At 47.9% G+C, this 20,984-nt stretch overlaps 1 protein-coding gene across 2 annotated transcripts in view; it reads right to left on the bottom strand.

Moving 5' to 3' along the window:
* Window positions 1-20,015, bottom strand: part of ARHGAP22 (Rho GTPase activating protein 22) — a 32,753-nt gene extending 12,738 nt beyond the window's left edge. Inside the window, exons 1-3 of one of the 2 annotated variants that reach the window (XM_028728888.2) lie at window positions 19,781-20,015; window positions 18,250-18,337; window positions 9,533-9,661 (exon numbers count right to left, since the gene is read on the bottom strand). In XM_028728888.2, the coding sequence (XP_028584721.2) occupies window positions 9,533-9,661; window positions 18,250-18,337; window positions 19,781-19,960 (397 nt within the window). In that variant the 5' untranslated portion in view covers window positions 19,961-20,015. Of the gene's footprint in view, window positions 1-6,341; window positions 6,953-9,532; window positions 9,662-18,249; window positions 18,338-19,780 lie in introns of those variants that run through there. The other variant, XM_028728887.2, reaches the window with a different exon arrangement.
* Window positions 20,016-20,984: the final 969 nt, after the last annotated feature.

Here is a 20,984-nt window from a genome sequence, read left to right as displayed (position 1 = left end):
TGCAATTTTCGTGTGGGAGGAGTTGTGAGGGAAAGCAAGGTGGACTGAGTCCGTCAGGTTACATGAAGTGAAGGGAGAAGTTGATGGGCAAATCCATTTGGGACCTGAAACATTCTTAGATGCTGTTTGAGGCACCAGCACTGCTTTGCTCAGGTGCCTATGGCTTGAGAGGAATCGCTGTGAAGTCGCAGGTTGCATGAACCTTTCCCCAGATGTTAGTGTCCCCCACAAATGCAGTCTACACACAGGTGTGATGTCAAAGTGCACCCCACCAGCAGCACCCTGCCTCGGAACATGGAACTTTGCAAAGGGGCACTGCAAGAATCGTGTAAAGGTAAAGGGACCCCTGACCATTAGGTCCAGTCGTGACCGACTCTGGGGTTGCGGCGCTCATCTCGCTTTATTGGCCGAGGGAGCCAGCGTACAGCTTCTGGGTCATGTGGCCAGCATGACTAAGCCGCTTCTGGTGAAACCAGAGCAGTGCACGGAAGCGGCGTTTACCTTCCCACCGGAGCGGTACCTATTTATCTACTTGCACTTTGACGTGCTTTCGAACTGCTAGGTTGGCAGGAGCAGGGATCGAGCAACGGGAGCTCACCCCGTCACGGGGATTCGAGCCGCCGACCTTCTGATCGGCAAGTCCTAGGCTCTGTGGTTTAACCCACAGCGCCACCCGCGTCCCGAATTGCAAGAATTGTAGTTCCTCCTTAATGAGGAACGAGAAGAAGCCCTAATCAGGGAGTGACGCTACTGTGTGGTTATGAGATGTGTGGCGTTTTATGAGGGGCATAAAATGTGAGGGAAAAGACAAATGGAGACCAAGTCAGCTGGCTAACGGCCATGGGGAGAAGGAACTGAAAGGAGGGAAGAAAGCTGAAAGTCAGGAAAGGGAGAGCGGACCAACTAAGGTTTCAAAAAAACTTGCTAGAATAGACCAATCACTTTCTAAATAAAGGTGGATAATTGAATGAATGAATGAATTTATTAATACGGTCACAGACCAGCGTCAACACACACAATATCACAGATCATAAAAAATATCAGAAATACAAGGGACAATATGAATATAGCAAATATTTAAATATAAAAATTAAAATTAATTGTTAGCATGCCCCCTGTAATTAGCAATTAGGGGTTTATGCATTACGAGGTACCACTTGCTTCCTGCGATTGATTGCAGACGCACAAAATTTAGCTACATTTAGTGTAGTCTTGGGATTCTTGTCCTCTAGCAGTAGTTTTAAACTATGGTATTCCGATTCATTCCTGGACTTTTGCAAAACAGGTGTAATAAAAGTCAAACGTATATCCTCATAAAGACAACAACGTAATAGAACATGTGAAGCAGTTTCAACTTCCAACGAGCCACAAGGACAGACCCGTGCTGTATATGGTTTACCCTCAAATCTGCCCTGTTAATTGACAAGTACTGAAACGATTTAGGATTAGGTTCATTCGTATAAGTGATTCCTCACCAGTTACAGCAGTTTTCTTGTTTGTGTTAACTGCTATAAATGATATTATTAAGAAATATTGTCTAAGAATACTTAAGCCTAGAGAGAGGTTACGAATTTGCCCTATTCAGTTGAGGACCATGTACCTTGTAAATGCCACAGCTAGTGGAAGAGAAATTGGTTTGGTGCAAAAGCTGAATCCTAGCTTTACACCAGAGGTCAGCAAACTTTTTCAGCAGGGGGCCGGGTCCACTGTCCCTCAGACCTTGTGGGGGGCTGGACTATATTTTGGGAAAAAATATGAATGAATTCCTATGCCCCACAAATAACCCAGAGATGTATTTTAAATAAAAGCACACATTCTACTCATGTAAAAACACGTTGATTCTCGGACCGTCCACAGGCTGGATTTAGAAGGCGATTGGGCCAGATCCGGCCCCCGGGCCTTAGTTTGCCTACCCAGGCTTTACACACATCAGAGAGAATGGCAAAGCCTTGTTTCTCAAACACCTCCCGTAACTTGGAAGTAATGAAGCATACTGGCTACTTCTGTGGAACAATTGCACCTAAGGCGTTTGTGATCCTCCACTTCGGCAAAATTCTCCAAAGACTAGAATATGTCTTCAGATGAACCAGAGGCAAACAGGTCTTAACCAAGGAAAGGAAATTCTTTGGCGCTCTAGCCTCAGTGCATGAGAGAGAGCTGGTATAACAGGCTAACTAGAACCAGGAAGTCCTGACGGAATGTTGCCTCTGCTTTGAACTCGCTAGGTGGCCTCAGGCAAACTATTCTATCTCAGCCCACCCCCCCACCCACCGCCCCTTCCAGCATGAAGATATTAATAGTGACCTAACTTTAGGAGGTTGTGGTAAGGATTACATTAAGACAATGCACGTGGACACTGTAAATGCTATAATCCATGCCGTTATTATTTACGAGCTTGTAATAATTCACTTGTTGTAATTCACATTACCTGATGGAGCATTTTGCCAGATTAAAGGTAAAGGTAAAGGGACCCCTGACCATTAGGTCCAGTCGTGACCGACTCTGGGGTTGTGGCGCTCATCTCATTTTATTGGCTGAGGGAGCCGGCGTACAGCTTCCGGGTCATGTGGCCAGCATGACTAAGCCGCTTCTGGCGAACCAGAGCAGCGCACGGAAACGCTGTTTACTTTCCCGCTGGAGTGGTACCTATTTATCTACTTGCCCTTTGACGTGCTTTTGAACTGCTAGGTTGGCAGGAGCAGGGACCGAGCAACGGGAGTTCACCCTGTTGCGGGGATTCGAACTGCCGACCTTCTGATTACACGAAATGTGGAAAAAACTCCGAACAAATGTTCCTCTCCTACCACCATGCACCTTCATGGACAGTATATAAATAGCGTTTGTACTCTGATCTCTCTACTGAATTCCGTCCCTAGAATCAGATGCACTTTAGAACATCTAACTCTCATTTCAGAGTATCTGTCCCTCTAGAGCAAAATGATTCTACCGAAATGCCAGAGTTCCTCAAGCATTTGATTGAGAAGCTTCTGGCCCCGTTCCACAGACTCAAATACTGTAGCATTGCAAAGAGAAGTAGCTGCAAAGGAACTGGACGTACCTATGCTGAAATAATAGCAAAGGATGGCATTCGACCAAGTTTTACCCACTGAAATTAATGAACATGATGACTGAGTGAGGTCTATTTATTTCAATAGGTTCTACTCTGAGTAGGACTTCAACTACCACTCAAAGACTTGGGGCCAGATTCAGCTAACTGGTCTTGCTAGGGGAAAGCCACAGGTCCTATCCCAAGCCTCTGCAGGTATGGTTGGGGATGTCTGTAACCTGGAGAGCTGTTGTGAGTATGTGTGGACAATACCAAGCTAGATGGATCAATGGTCTTGGAACCAGAGGGATCATCTAGTCCAGGCTTCCTCAACCTCGGCCCTCCAGATGCTTTGAGACGACAATTCCCATCATCCATGACCACTGGTCCTGCTAGCTAGGGATCATGGGAGTTGTAGGTCAAAAACATCTGGAGGGCCGAGGTTGAGGAAGCCTGATCTACTCCAGCTCCCTGCAATGAAGGAATATGCAGCTGTTCCATAAGGAGATTGAACTTGCAACCTTGGGGTTATCAGCACCATGCTCTAACCAACTGAGCTAGCTAGCTTGAAATGGTCTATTTTGGTCTCACGACGTTCCTCTCCGATAATCAGCTAATGCAGGCGCAGCACTAAATGTAAGGCTAAACGAAGTGTCCTATTTGCAGAGGTGTGTCTAAGCTTCTCAACACCACACCTGGAACTGGGAAAGCCATTGGGATTGGAGAAGCAGGAAGGGAAAGGGAAATTTGCTTCACCCACTGTTTCTGCGCTCCAAATATTCCTCTCCATGGCAATTTCCTCTTATGGGGACTTAAATGCAGAATGCATTTAACACCCCATGGGAGAAAAGTTGTGTGGAGAGGATTCTGAACAGGGAACTAGCTGGCAAAGAATTTATAGAGTAGCGTAAAAGGTAAAGGTAAAGGGACCCCTGGCCATTAAGTCCAGTCGTGACCGACTCTGGGGTTGCGGCGCTCATCTCACTCTATTGACCGAGGGAGCCGGCGTACAGCTTCCGGGTCATGTGGCCAGCATGACTAAGCCGCTCCTGGCGAACCAGAGCAGTGCACGGAAACACTGTTTACCTTCCCGCCGGAGTGGTACCTATTTATCTACTTGCACTTTGACGTGCTTTTGAACTGCTAGGTTGGCAGGAGCAGGGTCCAAGCAATGGGAGCTCACCCCGTTGCGGGGATTCGAACTGCCGACCTTCTGATCGGCAAGTCCTAGGCTCTGTGGTTTAACCCACAGCACCACCCACGTCACCAAACTTCTGGGGTGGCGGATGCCAGTCACAAATGGGCACCCGCTGGGAGCTTCGCATAGTGCAGAATAGCTGCCACACCTAAAATGGTTGAAAAATAGAAGGCCACAAAAAGTGTTCAAAGATGGAAAATGCTGCCTTCAACAGGCCAGCCCATTGGTCCATCTGATCTAGAATTATTGTGTCCAATTCTGGGCATTATCCGGCAGCTTAATGTGTACCATACATCCAAGAGTTTGCTTGTCAGTCATAGAAAAGGCAATGCTGATGATGGGAACTAAACAGTTAACTTATTTTCTGGAGTTTCTTCCCTCTTTATGAAGCCAGGTGTTTGGCTAGGTATAAGAGCAATAAAAATGGCTTGCTAGGTTTCCATCGCTATCTTCTAAGGTCCTACAGACAAGCAGGCTCTCAAGTCAGCACACCTGATGCAGGAAGAAGATATGCCTATAGACAAGCTGCCTGTTTCTTAAACAGCCCTTGCAGACATAACTTTGAGTGGAGAAAACAAAATTATTCTGTAACTGTAGGAGTGGGAGAAAGGTTCTCTCTCCAGCTGGGATAAGTTACTCAATAAATGCCTAGCAGAACAAAGTCTGAACATGTTGAGGACGGGGGGAAAAATATTTGGAGTGCGTCACAAATCCCTAATTCAACACCAGCTTCAAAGACAAGAGTCGAAATTCTGAAAACGTAAAATACATTCGTTGGTTGGTTTCATCCATCGGCCCAGATGGCAGGATTGCATTCCTTGCGAGAGCTTCTGGTTCGCACATGTTCAGGGAGACAAAGTCATCACGCACTTTCTGGTTTGCCAGTCGCACATCGGCAAGCCCTCAAAAGAGCAGAAAGTAACACATTTGCACTTTCATGAAAGCACATTTTCAACTGATACAAATGTACATAGTTAATCTAGGCAAATTTTCCTGTGTTGGCGTGTGTGTGTGTGTGTGTGTGTGTGTATAAAGCTGCTAGATATCTTATCAAATGGACCATTTGTGTATTTATGCTCTTTGCAGCAAGCTCTCACTTCTTCGCTTTCTATATTTCCTTGTGTGTGTTGGTTACACTGGGACACTTTCCTGTGTGTGTGTGTGTGGCAGGATGAATGGGCAGCTTTAAGGCTCAGCTGCGCTGCTGAATACAGGTCACATGTAAACACAATTGTATCGGCATCCTGATCGCAAAACCAGCCAGCACAACATGTGCATACAGGCAGAACAGGCACTTTCAGCACCCAAACCTTACAGTCCAATGGGAAAAACCACAACAACCCTATATTGGTGGCCTGATGATCAATGGCTTAGAATCATAAAATTGTGGAGTTTGGAAGGGACCCTGAGGATCATCTAGTCCAACCTCCTTGCAGTGCAGGAGTAAATAGTAAAGGTAAAGGGACCCCTGACCATTAGGTCCAGTCGTGGCTGACTCTGGGGTTGTGGTGCTCATCTCACTTTATTGGCCGAGGGAGCCGGCGTACAGCTTCCGGGTCATGTGGCCAGCAGGACTAAGCCACTTCTGGCAAACCAGAGCAGCGCTCGGAAATGCCGTTTACCTTCCTGCCAGAGTGGTACCTATTTATCTACTTGCACTTTGACGTGCTTTCGAATGGCTAGGTTGGCAGGAGCAGGGACCGAGCAATGGGAGCTCACCCCGTCACAGGGATTCGAACCGCCGACCTTCTGATCAGCAAGTCCTAGGCTCTGTGGTTTAACCCACAGCGCTACCCACATCCGCAGGAGTAAATAGAGTTTGAGAAATAAGGCCCAGAAAGACCCATGGAATTCATCCAGGTTTGATGGCCAAGACCACCGCAGAGCTGGAGATTCCTACATCGCCGTTACCCTGCAGCCATCTTTCACTCGTGAGTTTGAGCCGCACGTACAAAATGCTGGCCCTCAATTCTCCATTGAAGGGAGCTTTCAGTCCGACAAGCGAAGGCAAGCCTTCAGTAGAAGCTCCGAGCCCCCGCCTGACCTTGCAAGCTTTGCCATCTGAGAAACAACTGCGGCTTTCCCCCTGCACCTTACCTCTGGTTGTGGCACAACACTTGGGCACATGGCAGCTTCCCAACATCCAGCAGAAGTCTGGCAGCGTGATGGCGCAGGAGCGGCAGAGGAGGAAGGTCTTGACTCCAGGCATTAGACACATTCTGAGTCCCCGGGCAGCCCCTGTTGCCCACAAGGCCTCTGCTGCAACACGGAGAGCAGCCTCACAGCTCCCCTCCGGCTGCAGAGGATTAAATCGCGGCAGCACATCTGGCCTCAGTGCCACGACTCGCTCGGCATTAATTATGACTTGTTGCTAAAGCATTTGAAATATCCAATGAAAACGGGGAGCTCGCTAGCTTCCAATGCAGCGGCAAGGGAGGCAAGGCAGGTAGGGTCTTGCCCACTCTCCGCACTCCTCCCAGTTGCAGCCAAGGTAAGCAGCAACTCAGTCTGGGTCACAGGTTTTAACAAATGTCTCCCCCGTGGGCTGAGTATGAAATTCAGGGTCTTATCAGAGATCTTCTTGATGACTTCCAGAAGCGTGCAGTTGGCATCATGCCATGCTGTCTGTCCCATCCAGTGAAACATTCCTGGGCTGCCTGAGCACTGCTGCCTGCCAGGCATCACCTTAATGCCTTCCGTCAACAGAGGGTTCTTCTCAGTCATGTAAAGGTAAAGGTAAAGGGACCCCTGACCATTAGGTCCAGTCGTGGCTGACTCAGGGGTTGCGGCACTCATCTCGCTTTATTGGCTGAGGGAGCCGGGGTACAGCTTCCGGGTCATGTGGCCAGCATGACTAAGCTGCTTCTGGCAAAACAGAGCAGCGCACGGAAACGCCGTTTACCTTCCCACCGGAGCGGTACCTATTTATCTACTTGCCCTTTGACGTGCTTTCAAACTGCTAGGTTGGCAGGAGCTGGGACCGAGCAACAGGAGCTCACCCCGTCGTGGGGATTCGAACCGCCGACCTTCTGATTGGCAAGTTCTAGGCTCTGTGGTTTAACCCACAATGCCACCCGCATCCCTAGCACCACCCGCGTCCCTTCTCGGTCATGTAGAGAAGCACAAATTGACTCAAAGTTTCTTCATGGCCTCAGAGGCTCAGAAATATCAAGCAGAAGTAGGCACAATCACCTAGTTGCTGAAAGTATCAAAGGTCTGACCGGGTAGAACTCCACTGGATTGAAAAGGCAAGTTTCTTCACCATGCAAGTTGCTGTAAGCACCTAGATTTCCTAATCCGGCCTTTCCCGAACTGGTGCCCTCCAGATATTCTGGACTGCAGCTACCATCAGCTCCAACTAACATGGCCAATGGGCAGGCATAATGGGATCTGTAGTTCAAAACATTTGGAGAGCACTAAGTGTAGAATTCGAAGGGACCCTGAGGGTCATCACATCCAATCCCCTGCAATGCAGGAATCTCAGCTGAAGCATCCCTGACAGATGGCCATCCAACCTCTGCTTAAAAGTCCCCAAGGAAGAAGAGTCCACCACCTTCTAAGTTCATTCCACTGTCAGGCAGATCTTACTACCAGAAAGTTCTTCCTGGTGTTTAGTTGAAATCTCCTTTCTTGTAACTTGAAGCCATTGGTCCAGGTTCTACCCTCCAGAGCAGGAGAAAACAAGTTTTCTCCATCCTCCATGTGACAACCCTTTAGATATTTGAAGATGGCTATCGTCTCTCCCTTCCGTGTCCTTTTTTTGGCTAAACCTACCCAACTCCCTCAGAGACGCGTGTGGTGCTGTGGGTTAAACCACAGAGCCTAGGACTTGTCGATCAGAAGGTTGGTGGTTCGAATCCCCGCAACGGGGTGAGCTCCCGTTGCTCGGTCCATGCTCCTGCCAACCTAGCAGTTCGAAAGCACGTCAAAGTGCAAGTAGATAAATAGGTACCGCTCCGGCGGGAAGGTAAATGGCGTTTCTGTGTGCTGCTCTGGTTTGCCAGAAGCGGCTTAGTCATGCTGGCCACATGACCCGGAAGCTGTACGCCGGCTCCCTCGACCAATAAAGCGAGATGAGCACCACAACCCCAGAGTCGGCCATGACTGGACCTAACAGTCAGGGGTCCCTTTACCTTTACCCAACTCCCTCAACTATTCCTCATAAGGCATGGTTTCCTGACCATTTATCATCTTGGTCACCCCTGAGCACTCCTTCCAGCTTGTCAAAATCCTCCTTAAATTGTGGCGGTCAGAAATGGATGCAGGACTCCAGGTGTGGTCGGAATAAAGCAGGTGATAAGGTTTTTGCCACCTCAAAGCTGTGAACACCAACTGTATCAACTGCATGGAGAAATACACTTTAGGAGACCTCTGCAAGCCAAACCAATAGCACAGGCCTGCACGATAGACCTGCTCTTTTCATGAACTTTCCCAAGAATGAGAACAACAAAACACAGAACCTTCGGACTTGGTTGGAGGCCACGTGTTGGTTGGAGGTGTTCCCTGCATAACCATTTGCTACATTTTGTTGTTGTTTAGTCATTTAGTTGTGTCCGACTCTTTGTGACCCCATGGACCAGAGCACGCCAGGCACTCCTGTCTTCCACTGCCTCCTGCAGTTTGGTCAAACTCATGCTGGTAGCTTCGAGAACACTGTCCAACCATTTGGTCCTCTGCTGTCCCCTTCTCCTTGTGCCCTCCATCTTTCCCAACATCAGGGTCTTTTCCAGGGAGTCTTCTCTTCTCATGAGGTGGCCAAAATATTGGAGCCACAGCTTCAGGATCTGTCCTTCCAGTGAGCACTCAGGGCTGATTTCCCTCAGAATGGATAGGGTTGATCTTCTTGCAGTCCATGGGACTCTCAAGAGTCTCCTCCAGCACCAGAATTCAAAAGCATCAATTCTTTGGCGATCAGCCTTATTTATGGTCCAGCTGTCACTTCCATACATCACTACTGGGAAAACCATAGCTTTAACTTTACGGACCTTTGTTGGCAAGGTGATGTCTCTACTTTTTAAGATGCTGTCTAAGATTGTCATCGCTTTTCTCCCAAGAAGCAGGCGTCTTTTAATTTCGTGGCTGCTGTCACCATCTGCAGTGGTCATGGAGCCGAAGAAAGTAAAATCTTTCACTGCCTCCATTCCTTCCCCTTCTATTTGCCAGGAGGTGATGGGCCCAGTGGCCATGATCTTCGTTTTTTTTTTTTGATGTTGAGGTTCAGACCAATTTGCTACATTACCTTGAGAGAAAGGGATTTAGGTTTTGTGAATGAGAGCTGTGAATCATACCTCCAGTGAATGGTGTCCATATTACCCGCCGTATAGCTTTCACCCAATCTTCCATATCATTCTGGGAGCTAGCCATGAACAAGAAGGCTTCATGGTGGATGGGCACCTTATCCCGACCTGCTGTGCCACCTGGAAAGAAGACACACTTCCGTTACCATCTGCATACAGAACGTAACTTCTACTCTTCCCTGGTATAAATACTGGTATATAGTGCTTCATTTGATGTATAGTGATTAATGTCAACCTCAGAACTCTTGAATTATATATCCAGCACATGGAACCTTACAAAAGGACTATGAATGGACACTCCGCACCCTTACCATAGCAAAAAGACTGATACTGATGAATTGGAAAAATAAAAATGCGGCTCCCTTCTATGATTGGATTGAAGATTTATACAAACTTGCAATGTATGAGCAACTTGCATATAAATGCAGACTTGCCATGGACAAATTCAATGATATTTGGAATCCATTTTTACAAATACTGTAATACAGTCATACCTCGGGTTGAATGTGCTTCAAGATGAGCGTGTTCGAGTTGCGCTCCGCGGCAACCCGGAAGTAACATTACTTCCGGGTTTTGCCGCATGCGCAGACGCTCAAAATGACATCGCGCGCATGCGCAGAAGCGCCGAAATGTGACCCGCGCACACAGACGTTCGGACACGGGTTACGTTCGCTTCTAGATGCGAACGGGGCTCCAGAACGGGTCCTGTTCGTATCTAGAGGTACCACTGTACTGTAATTCTTACAAATACTGTAGTTGGTTAAGATCTGGTGAAGTACAAGAACAACTTTGTAAAGTATACAGTTTTGGGTCCATCCGTCCCCTTTTATTTTCCCTTATACACGGGTGCTGTTTCTCGCTCCTCCTTTTTTCTCTTTTATTGATGCCTCACCATGTTTAGTGCACATATAATTATGTATTTTTTGAACTTTCATTGAAGATGTCTAAACAAACAAACAAATAAATAAATAAATAAATACTGGCCTAATATCCTTCCTTAATCTTAGAAGCATGGCAGCTCGGCATATGTTTGGAAATATCCATCTACATTCACAGTGGAAAAGAGCTCCAGAGAATTCCTGACAGGAGAGATTTGTGTTCTAGGGGCTGATCGTCACATTATCTCCGCATTCCCCCCAACCCCTGCTGCCCCAAAATACTTCAGGAAGTAAGCATAGCAAGGCCAGGACTGGCTGAAGACATTGTATTGCTGGAGACAAAGCTGGCCAGGTGAGGCTCGCTAGTTCTGGGAGGAGGTGTGTGATTCCTCAGCTGGAGTAGGCTTAGAACAGGTGAGGGTCACCTGCCTCATCAAGCCCAGAAGCTGCAATGAGCGTGCTCAGTACGTCTGCTCAGCTGCCCATGTTGATGGACCTTGTCTTGGGTGCTCCTCAACCTCCATGGGGCTGTGCTTTGGGGTTGACAGTATCCTGACTGCTGGACTTCAGACTTGGCTACTTGGATTGACCCTGAACCTTTCCTGACCTTTGGACTTTGCTTGTGTGGATCAACCCTCGGATTTTGAACTTGGCACACTAATTTGCTGCCAGGTAAGCCAGGGGTTTGGGACAATGGGGGGTGTCAAATCTTACTCAACACTGGCAATAGGATGGCTTCTTCTCGTGCCCCTGAGGGCAGGCTAGTTTAGGGGGTAAATGGCCTATGCACTCAAAGCTCTGATCTCCGACAGGGGGGAATGGTTGGGGTACTTGGGAAAAAGGGGGGGGGAGCTGCTACTTCTGCTCCCCAGCATCTACTGCCAGAGAGACAATTGCCTCCCTGTGCGAAATGTTGAGCCAGCTTTGAACAAGTCAACAAAGCAAACCCCAAACTTGTGTTGTTATTCTACTCTGCACAGCTGACAAAATTCTTCCTAGTCTTCCCATGCTGAAATGGATTGATTAGCCAGGATTAAAAAGCTAGAATGTCTAGGAGCAACACCTGATTGCACTTACTACTTAAAGGTAAAGGGAACCCTGACCATTAGGTCCAGTCGTGACCAACTCTGGGGTTGCGGCTCTCATCTCGCTTTATTGGCCAAGGGAGCCGGCGTACAGCTTCCGGGTCATGTGGCCAGCATGACTAAGCCGCTTCTGGTGAACCAGAGCAGCACACAGAAATGTCATTTACCTTCCCGCCAGAGCGGTACCTATTTATCTACTTGCACTTTGACGTGTTTTCGAACTGCTAGGTTGGCAGGAGCAGGGACCGAGCAACGGGAGCTCACCTCGTCGCAGGGATTCGAACCGCCGACCTTCTGATCAGCAAGTCCTGGGCTCTGTGGTTTAACCCACAGCGCCACCTGCTTCCCTACTTACTACTTAGGGCTGCTTATTTTAACCCATGCTAAAATAGCATTTTAACCAGGCGGGTCCTGGCAATCCACTAAAGTAATAACAAAAACAACATGCAAATATTTTTGAAGATATATGTAGGGCACTTATATGGCCTACTTGTATGCAGACACACCTTTATAAGACACTGTAAAAAAGGTTTTCTCTCCTTAGTCAGACAAGAATTTGATAGGAAGGTGTGAGGATGTACATTTGTTCCCACACATTTCATCTGCAATCTGCCAGTGACTGAATTCACCCTGGGATGTCACAACTTTAGTATATTCCAAGCTTGAGGACAGATGCTTTTCATTTCTGCAGCAGGCAGGGACATTTTGAGTGCCTGCAAATTTTCATCAGGCTTGTATCTACAGGGGACCTGACTCCCAAGGGAGCTCTTCTGGAAATTCCAGCTCTCGTTGAGCTCTTTTCCTTTCGGGGAAGTGAGGGGGAAAGTGCAAGCAGAAGGATACTTTCTCATTGCCCCTGAAGAGATAGGGAAACAGAAAAAACCACTTCTCCTGTTAACCCCTTACTGACTGGGCTCATTCCCATATGCCCTGCTCCATAAACATTCTCTGCCTATCCTTTTCTTCTAACTTACTGCCCTGTAAGGCCAGCAGCAACAACTGAGAGCGGTTGGCAGAAAAGCTGAGCTCAATCTATCCTATTTTGGAACTGCCCCCTCTGCTTCTAGCGGGGAAACTTGTCTCAAAAGTAGGCTGGTGCATGGAAGGTGAAGTCCAGGAGGAGAACAATGAGTGTTCTGCTGGGTATTTAACCATCCATTCATTGCAATCCATCTTGCTTTGCATGGGTGCATCTGGGCATGTGCAAAAAGACTTCCATTCACCAGTGACTGAGTCAACCTCTGGCTTCGCCTCATTGGAAACCTGGGATTAGCACTAAGCCTCAGAACTTCCAGACATGGGGCTAAGTCCATCCCTTGTCTTGACACGGTTTCAAGAGAAACTGCAAAGATGTTTGAGGTAGCTCAGTCAGTACAGCACAGGACTCTATGGGTCGTCTGGTTCGAGACCCACATTGGGCAAAAGATTCCTGCAATGCAGAGGATTGGACTAGATAACCCTTGGGGTCCCTAACAGGTATACGATTCTGTGACACCAAAGCCACTTCCACCTTATGGAGGTGGTGGGGTTGCGGGCTTCACGCACGCGGGGGGTGAAGGCCAGCCCTCGCGCGATTGAGGGGATTCCCAGCCGCGTCACCCCCTGGCAGGCCATTCGGCTGGTTCAGGGGGCGTGGCCTGCCTATAAAGGCAGGATGCGGCCGGGGATCTCCCTCTTTGCTGCTCTTCAGCCATTCCTGCTTTTCCCACCCTCCCACTCTATAAGGTTTCCATTCCTTGATCTTGCTATGGACCTTGGTTGGTCGCCGTTGGGCGTGGTAGGAATTTTTCCACTCGGCAAATTGGCACCAGCCACTTGGTTTTCGCCTACGTAAAGGTAAAGGGACCCCTGACCATTAGGTCCAGTTGTGGCAGACTCTGGGGTTGTGGAGCTCATTTCGCTTTATTGGCCGAGGGAGCTGGCGTACAGCTTCTGGGTCATGTGGCCAGCATGACTAAGCCGCTTCTGGTGAACCAGAGCAGCGCACGGAAATGCCGTTTACCTTCCCGCCAGAGTGGTACCTATTTATCTACTTGCGCTTTGACATGCTTTTGAACTGCTAGGTTGGCAGGAGCAGGGACCGAGCAACGGGAGCTCACCCCGTCACGGGGATTCGAACTGCCAACCTTCTGATCGGCAAGTCCGAGGCCCTGTGGTTTAACCCACAGCGCCACCCATGTCCCTTGGTTTTCGCCTACCTCGTAGCAAATCATCACAACTTTCTTGGTAATGGTGATTAGGCATTGGTATTGTTCTGTAGATGGAAGAGGGGAGGTAGCGCCATCACCTGCCCCACATATTGAAGGGTAGTCTGTTAATGGATTCTGGGGGGTGTGGCCCTGTCCAAAGCCTGGGGAGGTGAGGGCCTAAGGCACGCCCCCTAACGGTGACCCCCGGGAGAGTCCTAGTTGATGTGCATCAGCAGGACTCCCCCTACTGGTGGTTAACCCTTCCCGGACTTCAAGCGGACGGGCTGAAGTCGGATATAGTAGGTTAGGACCAGTGCCTAAGCCAATACCAGTCATCACCTGTACCCAATAAAGTTGTGGCCTTTTTTAGCCCATTAACCGTAATAATCGTGTCATGTGTCATTATTTCCACGGGGGGGGGGGGGGAGAAACTCACCACGCAACTGCCTTCCCCTCTCCCGCCCCCAAGCCCTCCTTATCACATGTAAATGACAGCAGGGGGAAATGGGGACAGAGCTGAGGTGCTTTTGGGGGGAGAGAATGATGCTGTCAAAAGGTTTCTGGCAATAGGTTGGGGTTTTTTTAAAAAAAATTTCACCAGAGAAGGAAAATCTGGATTAAAGGGTGTTTGTGTGGAGTGAACTATCATTTTGATGCCAAAAAACCCCTCGCATCTATGCTGAGCACTGATGCCATAAAAAACACCAAAACCCTGCACCCATTCAGAAGCACTCTATATTGTTACAGTACTTGGGCTGCAGCGAACATTGGTGGTTGTAACCTAATTCAGGAAGCCGAGTCAAGCTTATTCGCCAGTGCAGTTAATTAAACCTAGGTGCAAATGTTAGCTAGTAATTGAAGCATTTAATGGCAGCTCCACCGTAATCATTTGGTCGCTGCCACCGTGAGTGGAACACTTTATCATGTGCACAAGTAAGTACCCCGGAACTTACACCCCCCAATTATCCCTGATGACGCCCCGGGGCTCGCGCTGTCAAGTAAGCCACAGCTCACTTGAGTCAATTAAACTCTCGGGAGCTCAAGCAGGAGAATAATGGAAGCAAATTACTGTGCGATGCAAATGTGATCACAGCGCCTGTTCAGTAATGGGAGCGGCGTGAGAATGCTCTATCAGAGCTCAGCACATCTCTTAAAAAAAAACAAAAAACCCTTGAAATTATTGTCTGGTTCTCTTGCACACCCTGCAAACAGGCCTGTGAGGAAAGGGACAACAGGGTGGTGGTCCAACGGAAAAGTAGTAAGGGCTAATTGCTGGCGGTTATCATACTTAGTTCAACCTTAATAAGCTCAAAGCTTGCTTCCAAGTAAATCCATTTGCCCCAGTGAGATTTGGCAGCTGGTAAATGTGAGGGATGCGGGTGGCACTGTGGGTTAAACCACAGAGCCTAGGACTTGCTGATCAAAAGGTCGGCGGTTTGAATCCCCACGACGGGGTGAGCTCCTGTTGCTCGGTCCCTGCTCCTGCCAACCTAGCAGTTCAAAAGCACGTCAAAGTGAAAGTAGATAAATAGGTACCGTTCCGGCGGGAAGGTAAATGGCGTTTCCGTGTGCTGCTCTGGTTCACCAGAAGCGGCTTAGTCATGCTGGCCACATGACCCGGAAGCTGTACGCCAGCTCCCTTGGTGAAAAAAGCGAGATGAGCGCCGCAACCCCAGAGTCAGCCACGACTGGACCTAATGGTCAGGGGTCCCTTTACCTTTACCTGTGAGGAGGGCCATAGCTGCAAAATGCTAGGCGACTGCCACTCAAAATACCTTGCTATATTCCTGAAAAAGAAACACTAAAACAACTACCACAACCACCCCTACCTACCAGGGTGATAAAAAATTACATTTGGGGGCACCGAGGTGTGGAGCCAAGCCTGTAAACACAGGTTCCTTTTTGCAATAAGAATAGAAAGCCCTGCAGTTCTGTGGTCAGCTATGAGATAACTACAGTGGTACCTTGGTTCTCAAATGCCTTAAATAACTTGGAACCCAAACACTGCAAACCCAGAAGTAAGTGTTCCGGTTGCGAACTTTTTTTGGAAGCAGAATCTGCTCCGTGTTGAGAATTACGCTTCCGTTTTGAGTGCTACGCTGAGGTCTGTCTGTTTTTGCTATTTATTTTGCGTTGTTGTGGCTCTTTTTGTTTTGTTTTTGTGACAGTGTGGAACCCAGTTCAGCTGCTGATTGATTGATTGATTGTGTGACTGCAGTACATTGTTTATCGCTTTCATTTTATGGATCAATGGTCTCGTTAGATAGTAAAATCCATGTTAAAGTGCCGTTTTAGGGGTTGTTTTTAAAAGTCTGGAACAGATTAATCCATTTTGCATTACTTTCTATGGGAAAGCGCCCCTTGGTTCTGGAACGCTTTGGTTTTGGAACGGACTTCCGGAATGGATTAAGTTTGAGAACCAAGGTACCACTGTACAGGAGCATGTAACATTTTCAAACATGGAGGACATTCCAGTATCAAAGTGCTGTCTTGGACTATAGCTATGTGCTCAGTTCCCCCATGTGGTGAACCACCAATGTTCAGGCAGTGGCTTTCTCAGTGAAGTAACTGCATGAACTGACTGGTTATTGGAGCCTTTGGGGCAGACAGGAGTACACAGGGCTTTTGAGTTCCAGCTGATCCTTCCTTGAACCCCATGGTCTTCCTGAACTCTGGCTTATTCCTGCATGGTTTGTTAACTTGCTTGTTGTCCCTGCTGTCACAATTTTGGCTTCCGGTCCTTGCTTTTACAGTGGTACCTCAGGTTATATACGCTTCAGGTTACAGACTCCGCTAACCCAGAAATAGTGCTTCAGGTTAAGAATTTTGCTTCATGATGAGAACAGAAATCGTGCTCCGGCGGCATGGCGGCAGCAGGAGGCCCGATTAGCTAAAGTGGTGCTTCAGGTTAAGAACAGTTTCAGGTTAAGAACGGACCTCGGGAACGAATTAAGTACTTAACCCGAGGTACCACTGTATATACTTTGTTAAGTTGTGGGTGAACATATCAGACGACACAGTGATTCTTCAAACAGCTCTTGTTTATTCACAGGCCAGAACAGCACTGAACTGAAGGGTTCAGTCAGCCTGCTTATATAGAGCTCCAGTACAACATAACTGTAACAATTTTCTAAAACTATCCAATCACTGAATGTCACTTTCGACCCCATATTTGCATAACTATCTACAGTATCCCCCTGCTGGCCCAGGGTGAGAACTTCAGTACATAACATACTTAGTTTAAGCATAGCCATACTGACTCTCGCATGAACCTGTATGGATGTGCATGTGTGGCTAGATCTATGAAGCTATTAAAAAACACTCTGCAAAAAAAACTGTTGTAAATTGAAAATGTCATTGAGTTGTGAGTTCATCCGTCTGGTGCTGTATAACGCTGCATTTTGACTAAGGTAGCTGAGTCCTCGGACTCTTCTTGCAGAGAGCATGCTGGTGTTCGGAATCAAAACAAGCGCAACAGTTGTTGTTCGAAACCTGCTGACAGCTAAAGAGTAGCTACAAAACAGCAAGTTCCTCCAGGGTGTAGGCCTAAGATAATCCAAGCAAAAACAGGAACCATGTTTAAGACAGCCACTGTCAATTTGGTGTCTCCTGGGTGTTTTGAACTACAACAGGCTTAGGCTGATGGAAGGTGTAGTTTAAAACATCTCATAGGTAAAGGTAAAGGTAAAGGACCCCTGGACGGTTAAGTCCAGTCAAAGGCGACTATGGGGTTGTGGTGCTCATCTCGCTTTCAGACTGAGGGAGCAGGCGTTTGTCCACAGACAGCTTTCTGGGTCCTGTGGCCAGCATGACTAAACCGCTTCTAGTGCAACGGGACACCGTGACGGAAACCAGAGTGCACAGAAACGCCGTTTACCTTCCCGCCGGAGTGGTACCTATTTATCTACTTGCACTTTGACATGCTTTTGAACTGCTAGGTTGGCAGGAGCAGGGACCGAGTAACGGGAGCTCACCCCGTCGCAGGGATTCAAACCGCCAACCTTCTGATCCTCAAGTCCTAGGCTCTGTGGTTTAACCCACAGCGCCACCTGTGTCCCTATTTGGATGCTAATGTGCTCCCCCGTGATAAATTGTGCTCCCCCGTGATAAATTGTGCTCCCCATTACCTTGATTTCAGTAAGGCTTTTGACAAAGTCCCCCATGGTATTCTTGAGAAGAAACTGGTAAAATGTGGGTTGAATGAGGTAACCGTTAGGTGGGTTTGTGGCTGGTTGATTGACCGAACCTCATCATCCTAGAAAAGACTGACAAGTGGGGTGCTGCAGGGTCCTGTCCTGGCTCACCCCATTGCGGGGATTCGAACCGCCGACCTTCTGATTGGCAAGCCTTAGGCTCTGTGGTTTAACCCACAGCGCCACCCATGTCCTTGACCTTCCTTAGCCCCAGCTTTTTTTTGTCCCCTCAACCCCTGCAGAGCATTTCCTATCAGAATTAAAAATTAAAATGCCCCACCATGGAGTTACACCACTTCCCTGCTCCGCTCATCAAATCGGAACCATACAACCAAGACAAAGGAGACCGAAAGGCAGTCCTACCTGCAGAAATTTCAAAGAGGTACTTCCCTGGCTCCTCAGGATTGGGGACCACTTCATTCACCTGATTGCCTTGCAAAGGGACGAACCCCTGAAATTGGCAGAAAAAAGAGAGAAAAGTCAGGGAACAGAAGGGAAGTAGACATTTGAAATGTAAATGTGGAAGGTAAACAGCAAGCATAGGCAAGCTCCGGCCCTCCAGATGTTTTGAGACTACAATTCCCATCATCCCTGACCACTGGTCCTGTTAGCTAGGGATATATCACCAGCTAAACATTGTGGTTAGGGACGCGGGTGGCGTTGTGGGTTAAACCACAGAGCCTAGGACTTGCTGATCAGAAGGTCGGCGGTTCGAATCCTGCGATGGGGTGAGCTCCCGTTGCTCAGTCCCAGCTCCTGCCAACCTAGCAGTTCAAAAGCACGCCAGTGCAAGTAGATAAATAAGTACCGCTCCGGCAAGAAGGTAAACGGCGTTTCCGTGTGCTGCTCTGGTTCGCCAGAAGCGGCTTAGTCATGCTGGCCACATGAACCGGAAGCTGTACGCCGGCTCCCTTGGCCAATAAAGAGAGATGAGTGCCGCAACCCCAGAGTCGGCCACGACTGGACCTAATGGTCAGGGGTCCCTTTACCTTTACCTTAAACATTGTGATGTACCCATATATCACGGTGTCTGAAATAAGAATGGAGATATGTAGTGGCGTTGGCTGGCTTCACGGTTTTCCCTTCATCATGATTTTTGCATGGCACACACATTCATCATGATTTTTGCCAGGTCAAAAGTTATAAAACTGATACCACAATATGGACTGCAAACTGGTTTTGGACTATATATTGATATATTGCCCAGTCCTAGTGCCCATTGTTGGCCCTTTGTCCACAACATGTGTGCTGCCAACGTTACGCCTCTGTCGAAGCAATGATTCCTCAACATCAACTTCGTTGGACTGGTCATGTTGTGCAGATGCATGAGGATTGTCTTCCAAAGCAACTACTCTATTCCGAACTCAGAAATAGAAAGCGTTATGCTGGTGGTCAACAAAAGAGGTTTAAAGACTCTCTCAAGGCAAATCTAAAAAAAAAAAAAGTAGTATAAACACCGACAACTGGGAAACACTGGACTGCGAGTGCTCCAATTGGAGAACAGCCTTTACCAAAGATGTCATGGGCTTTGAAGACGCTGGAACTCAGGACGCAAGGGAGAAACGTGCTAAGAGGAAGGCACGCTTGGCAAATCCACACTGTGATCAACTCCTGCCCAGAAACCTATGTCCCCACTGTGGAAGGATGTGTGAATCCAGAATTGGCCTCCACAGTAACTTACAGACTCACTCCTAAAATCCTGTTTTGGAAGACAATCTTACTTGGCTATGAGTGATCGCCAAAGAAGCCTTTGGACAGAACAGACACAGCCAGATGTGCAAGAGAATACCCTATATGTAGACAGTTAAAGCAGAACACAGGCACACAACCACAGACAAGAGACCCACCAGATTGCTGGCTACTTTTTCTCAATTCCAGCCCAGAGGCACCTTACCTGTGGCTTGACCTCATCCTCGTTCTTATAGTACAGGAGCTGGTCGCCACGAAGGACGAACCAGCGCTGCTGCCAGTTCTTCATGATGCTTCTCTGCTTCTTCAGCCAGCCACGTTTCAGCGCCGGCTCTTGTCGGCAGGGGGAGGGAGGCCGGCAGGGCAGCCCAGGGGGGTCCCCCATCACCAGGCTCTTGGAGCGGTCTAAGTAAAAGAGAGTGGGGGGCGGGAGAAATCCACTTTTTATTTTCTTTTTTCTTTTTCCCCCCAAAAAATCATTCACAAAGGAAGACAAAGGCAGAATATCTACAAGAGTGTGCTCCAAACTTTAATGCCAGCAATTTCTCAATCAATCAATCAATCAATCAGTCAATCAATCGATAGATAGATAGATAGATAGATGGGGTACCCACCTTATCTGACAGGCAGGGTCCCCCCCACACCTACCCCAAGCCTCCTGGATTCCTCATGGCTATATAACCCCTACTTTTTTTGACAGACTTTTAAAAAAAATTGGATTAATTTTCTTTTCTATGATTACGATTATATTTTGACAAAGTAATAATCATAAATAAATAAGAATATAGTGGATGCTCGGGTTGCAAACGTGATCCATGCGGGATGCATGTCTGCAACCTGCAGCATCCGGAACCTGCAGCGGCACACCTGCACAGGTCGTGATTCAGTGCTTCTGCGCATGCGCAAAGGCGATTTAGCGCTTCTGCGCATGTGCGACTGCCAAACCCCGGAAGTAACCCATTCTGGTACTTCCGGGTTTTGGCGGTCCGTAAGCTGAAAAAACGCAACCTGAAGCATCTGTAACCCGAGGTATGGCTGTAAAAATGTGCACCCCACCACCAAGACCATTCCATTGTTACTGTCCTACCTCCCAACATTTCAACACCTCTTGCGATGGTTGGAGCCCTTTCCGTTTTAACAGTACTAATGCTACAAACACCTTCTATATCTCCTCAAAATCATTTCTCCTGTGTGTTCCCTTAATGGCACATATTGATTTATCATTAATAGCTGCACACCACACCTCTTTATACCATTCTTCCATTTTATATTCTGCTTGCCCCTTCCACTTCCTAGCTATCATAATTCGCACAGCTGTCCATAAATTTGTGAGCGAGTCCTTCATAGCCTGCGAACCTTCCACCCCATCGTAAATTGGTAATAATGTTACCTCTGGACTTTCGGTCAGC

The sequence above is a fragment of the Podarcis muralis genome, chromosome 6, assembly GCF_964188315.1.
Source record: "Podarcis muralis chromosome 6, rPodMur119.hap1.1, whole genome shotgun sequence".
In the NCBI taxonomy this organism is placed as follows: domain Eukaryota; kingdom Metazoa; phylum Chordata; class Lepidosauria; order Squamata; family Lacertidae; genus Podarcis; species Podarcis muralis.
The sequence above is the reverse complement of the archived record's forward strand: the minus strand, read 5'-3'. Positions and strand labels throughout refer to the sequence as shown.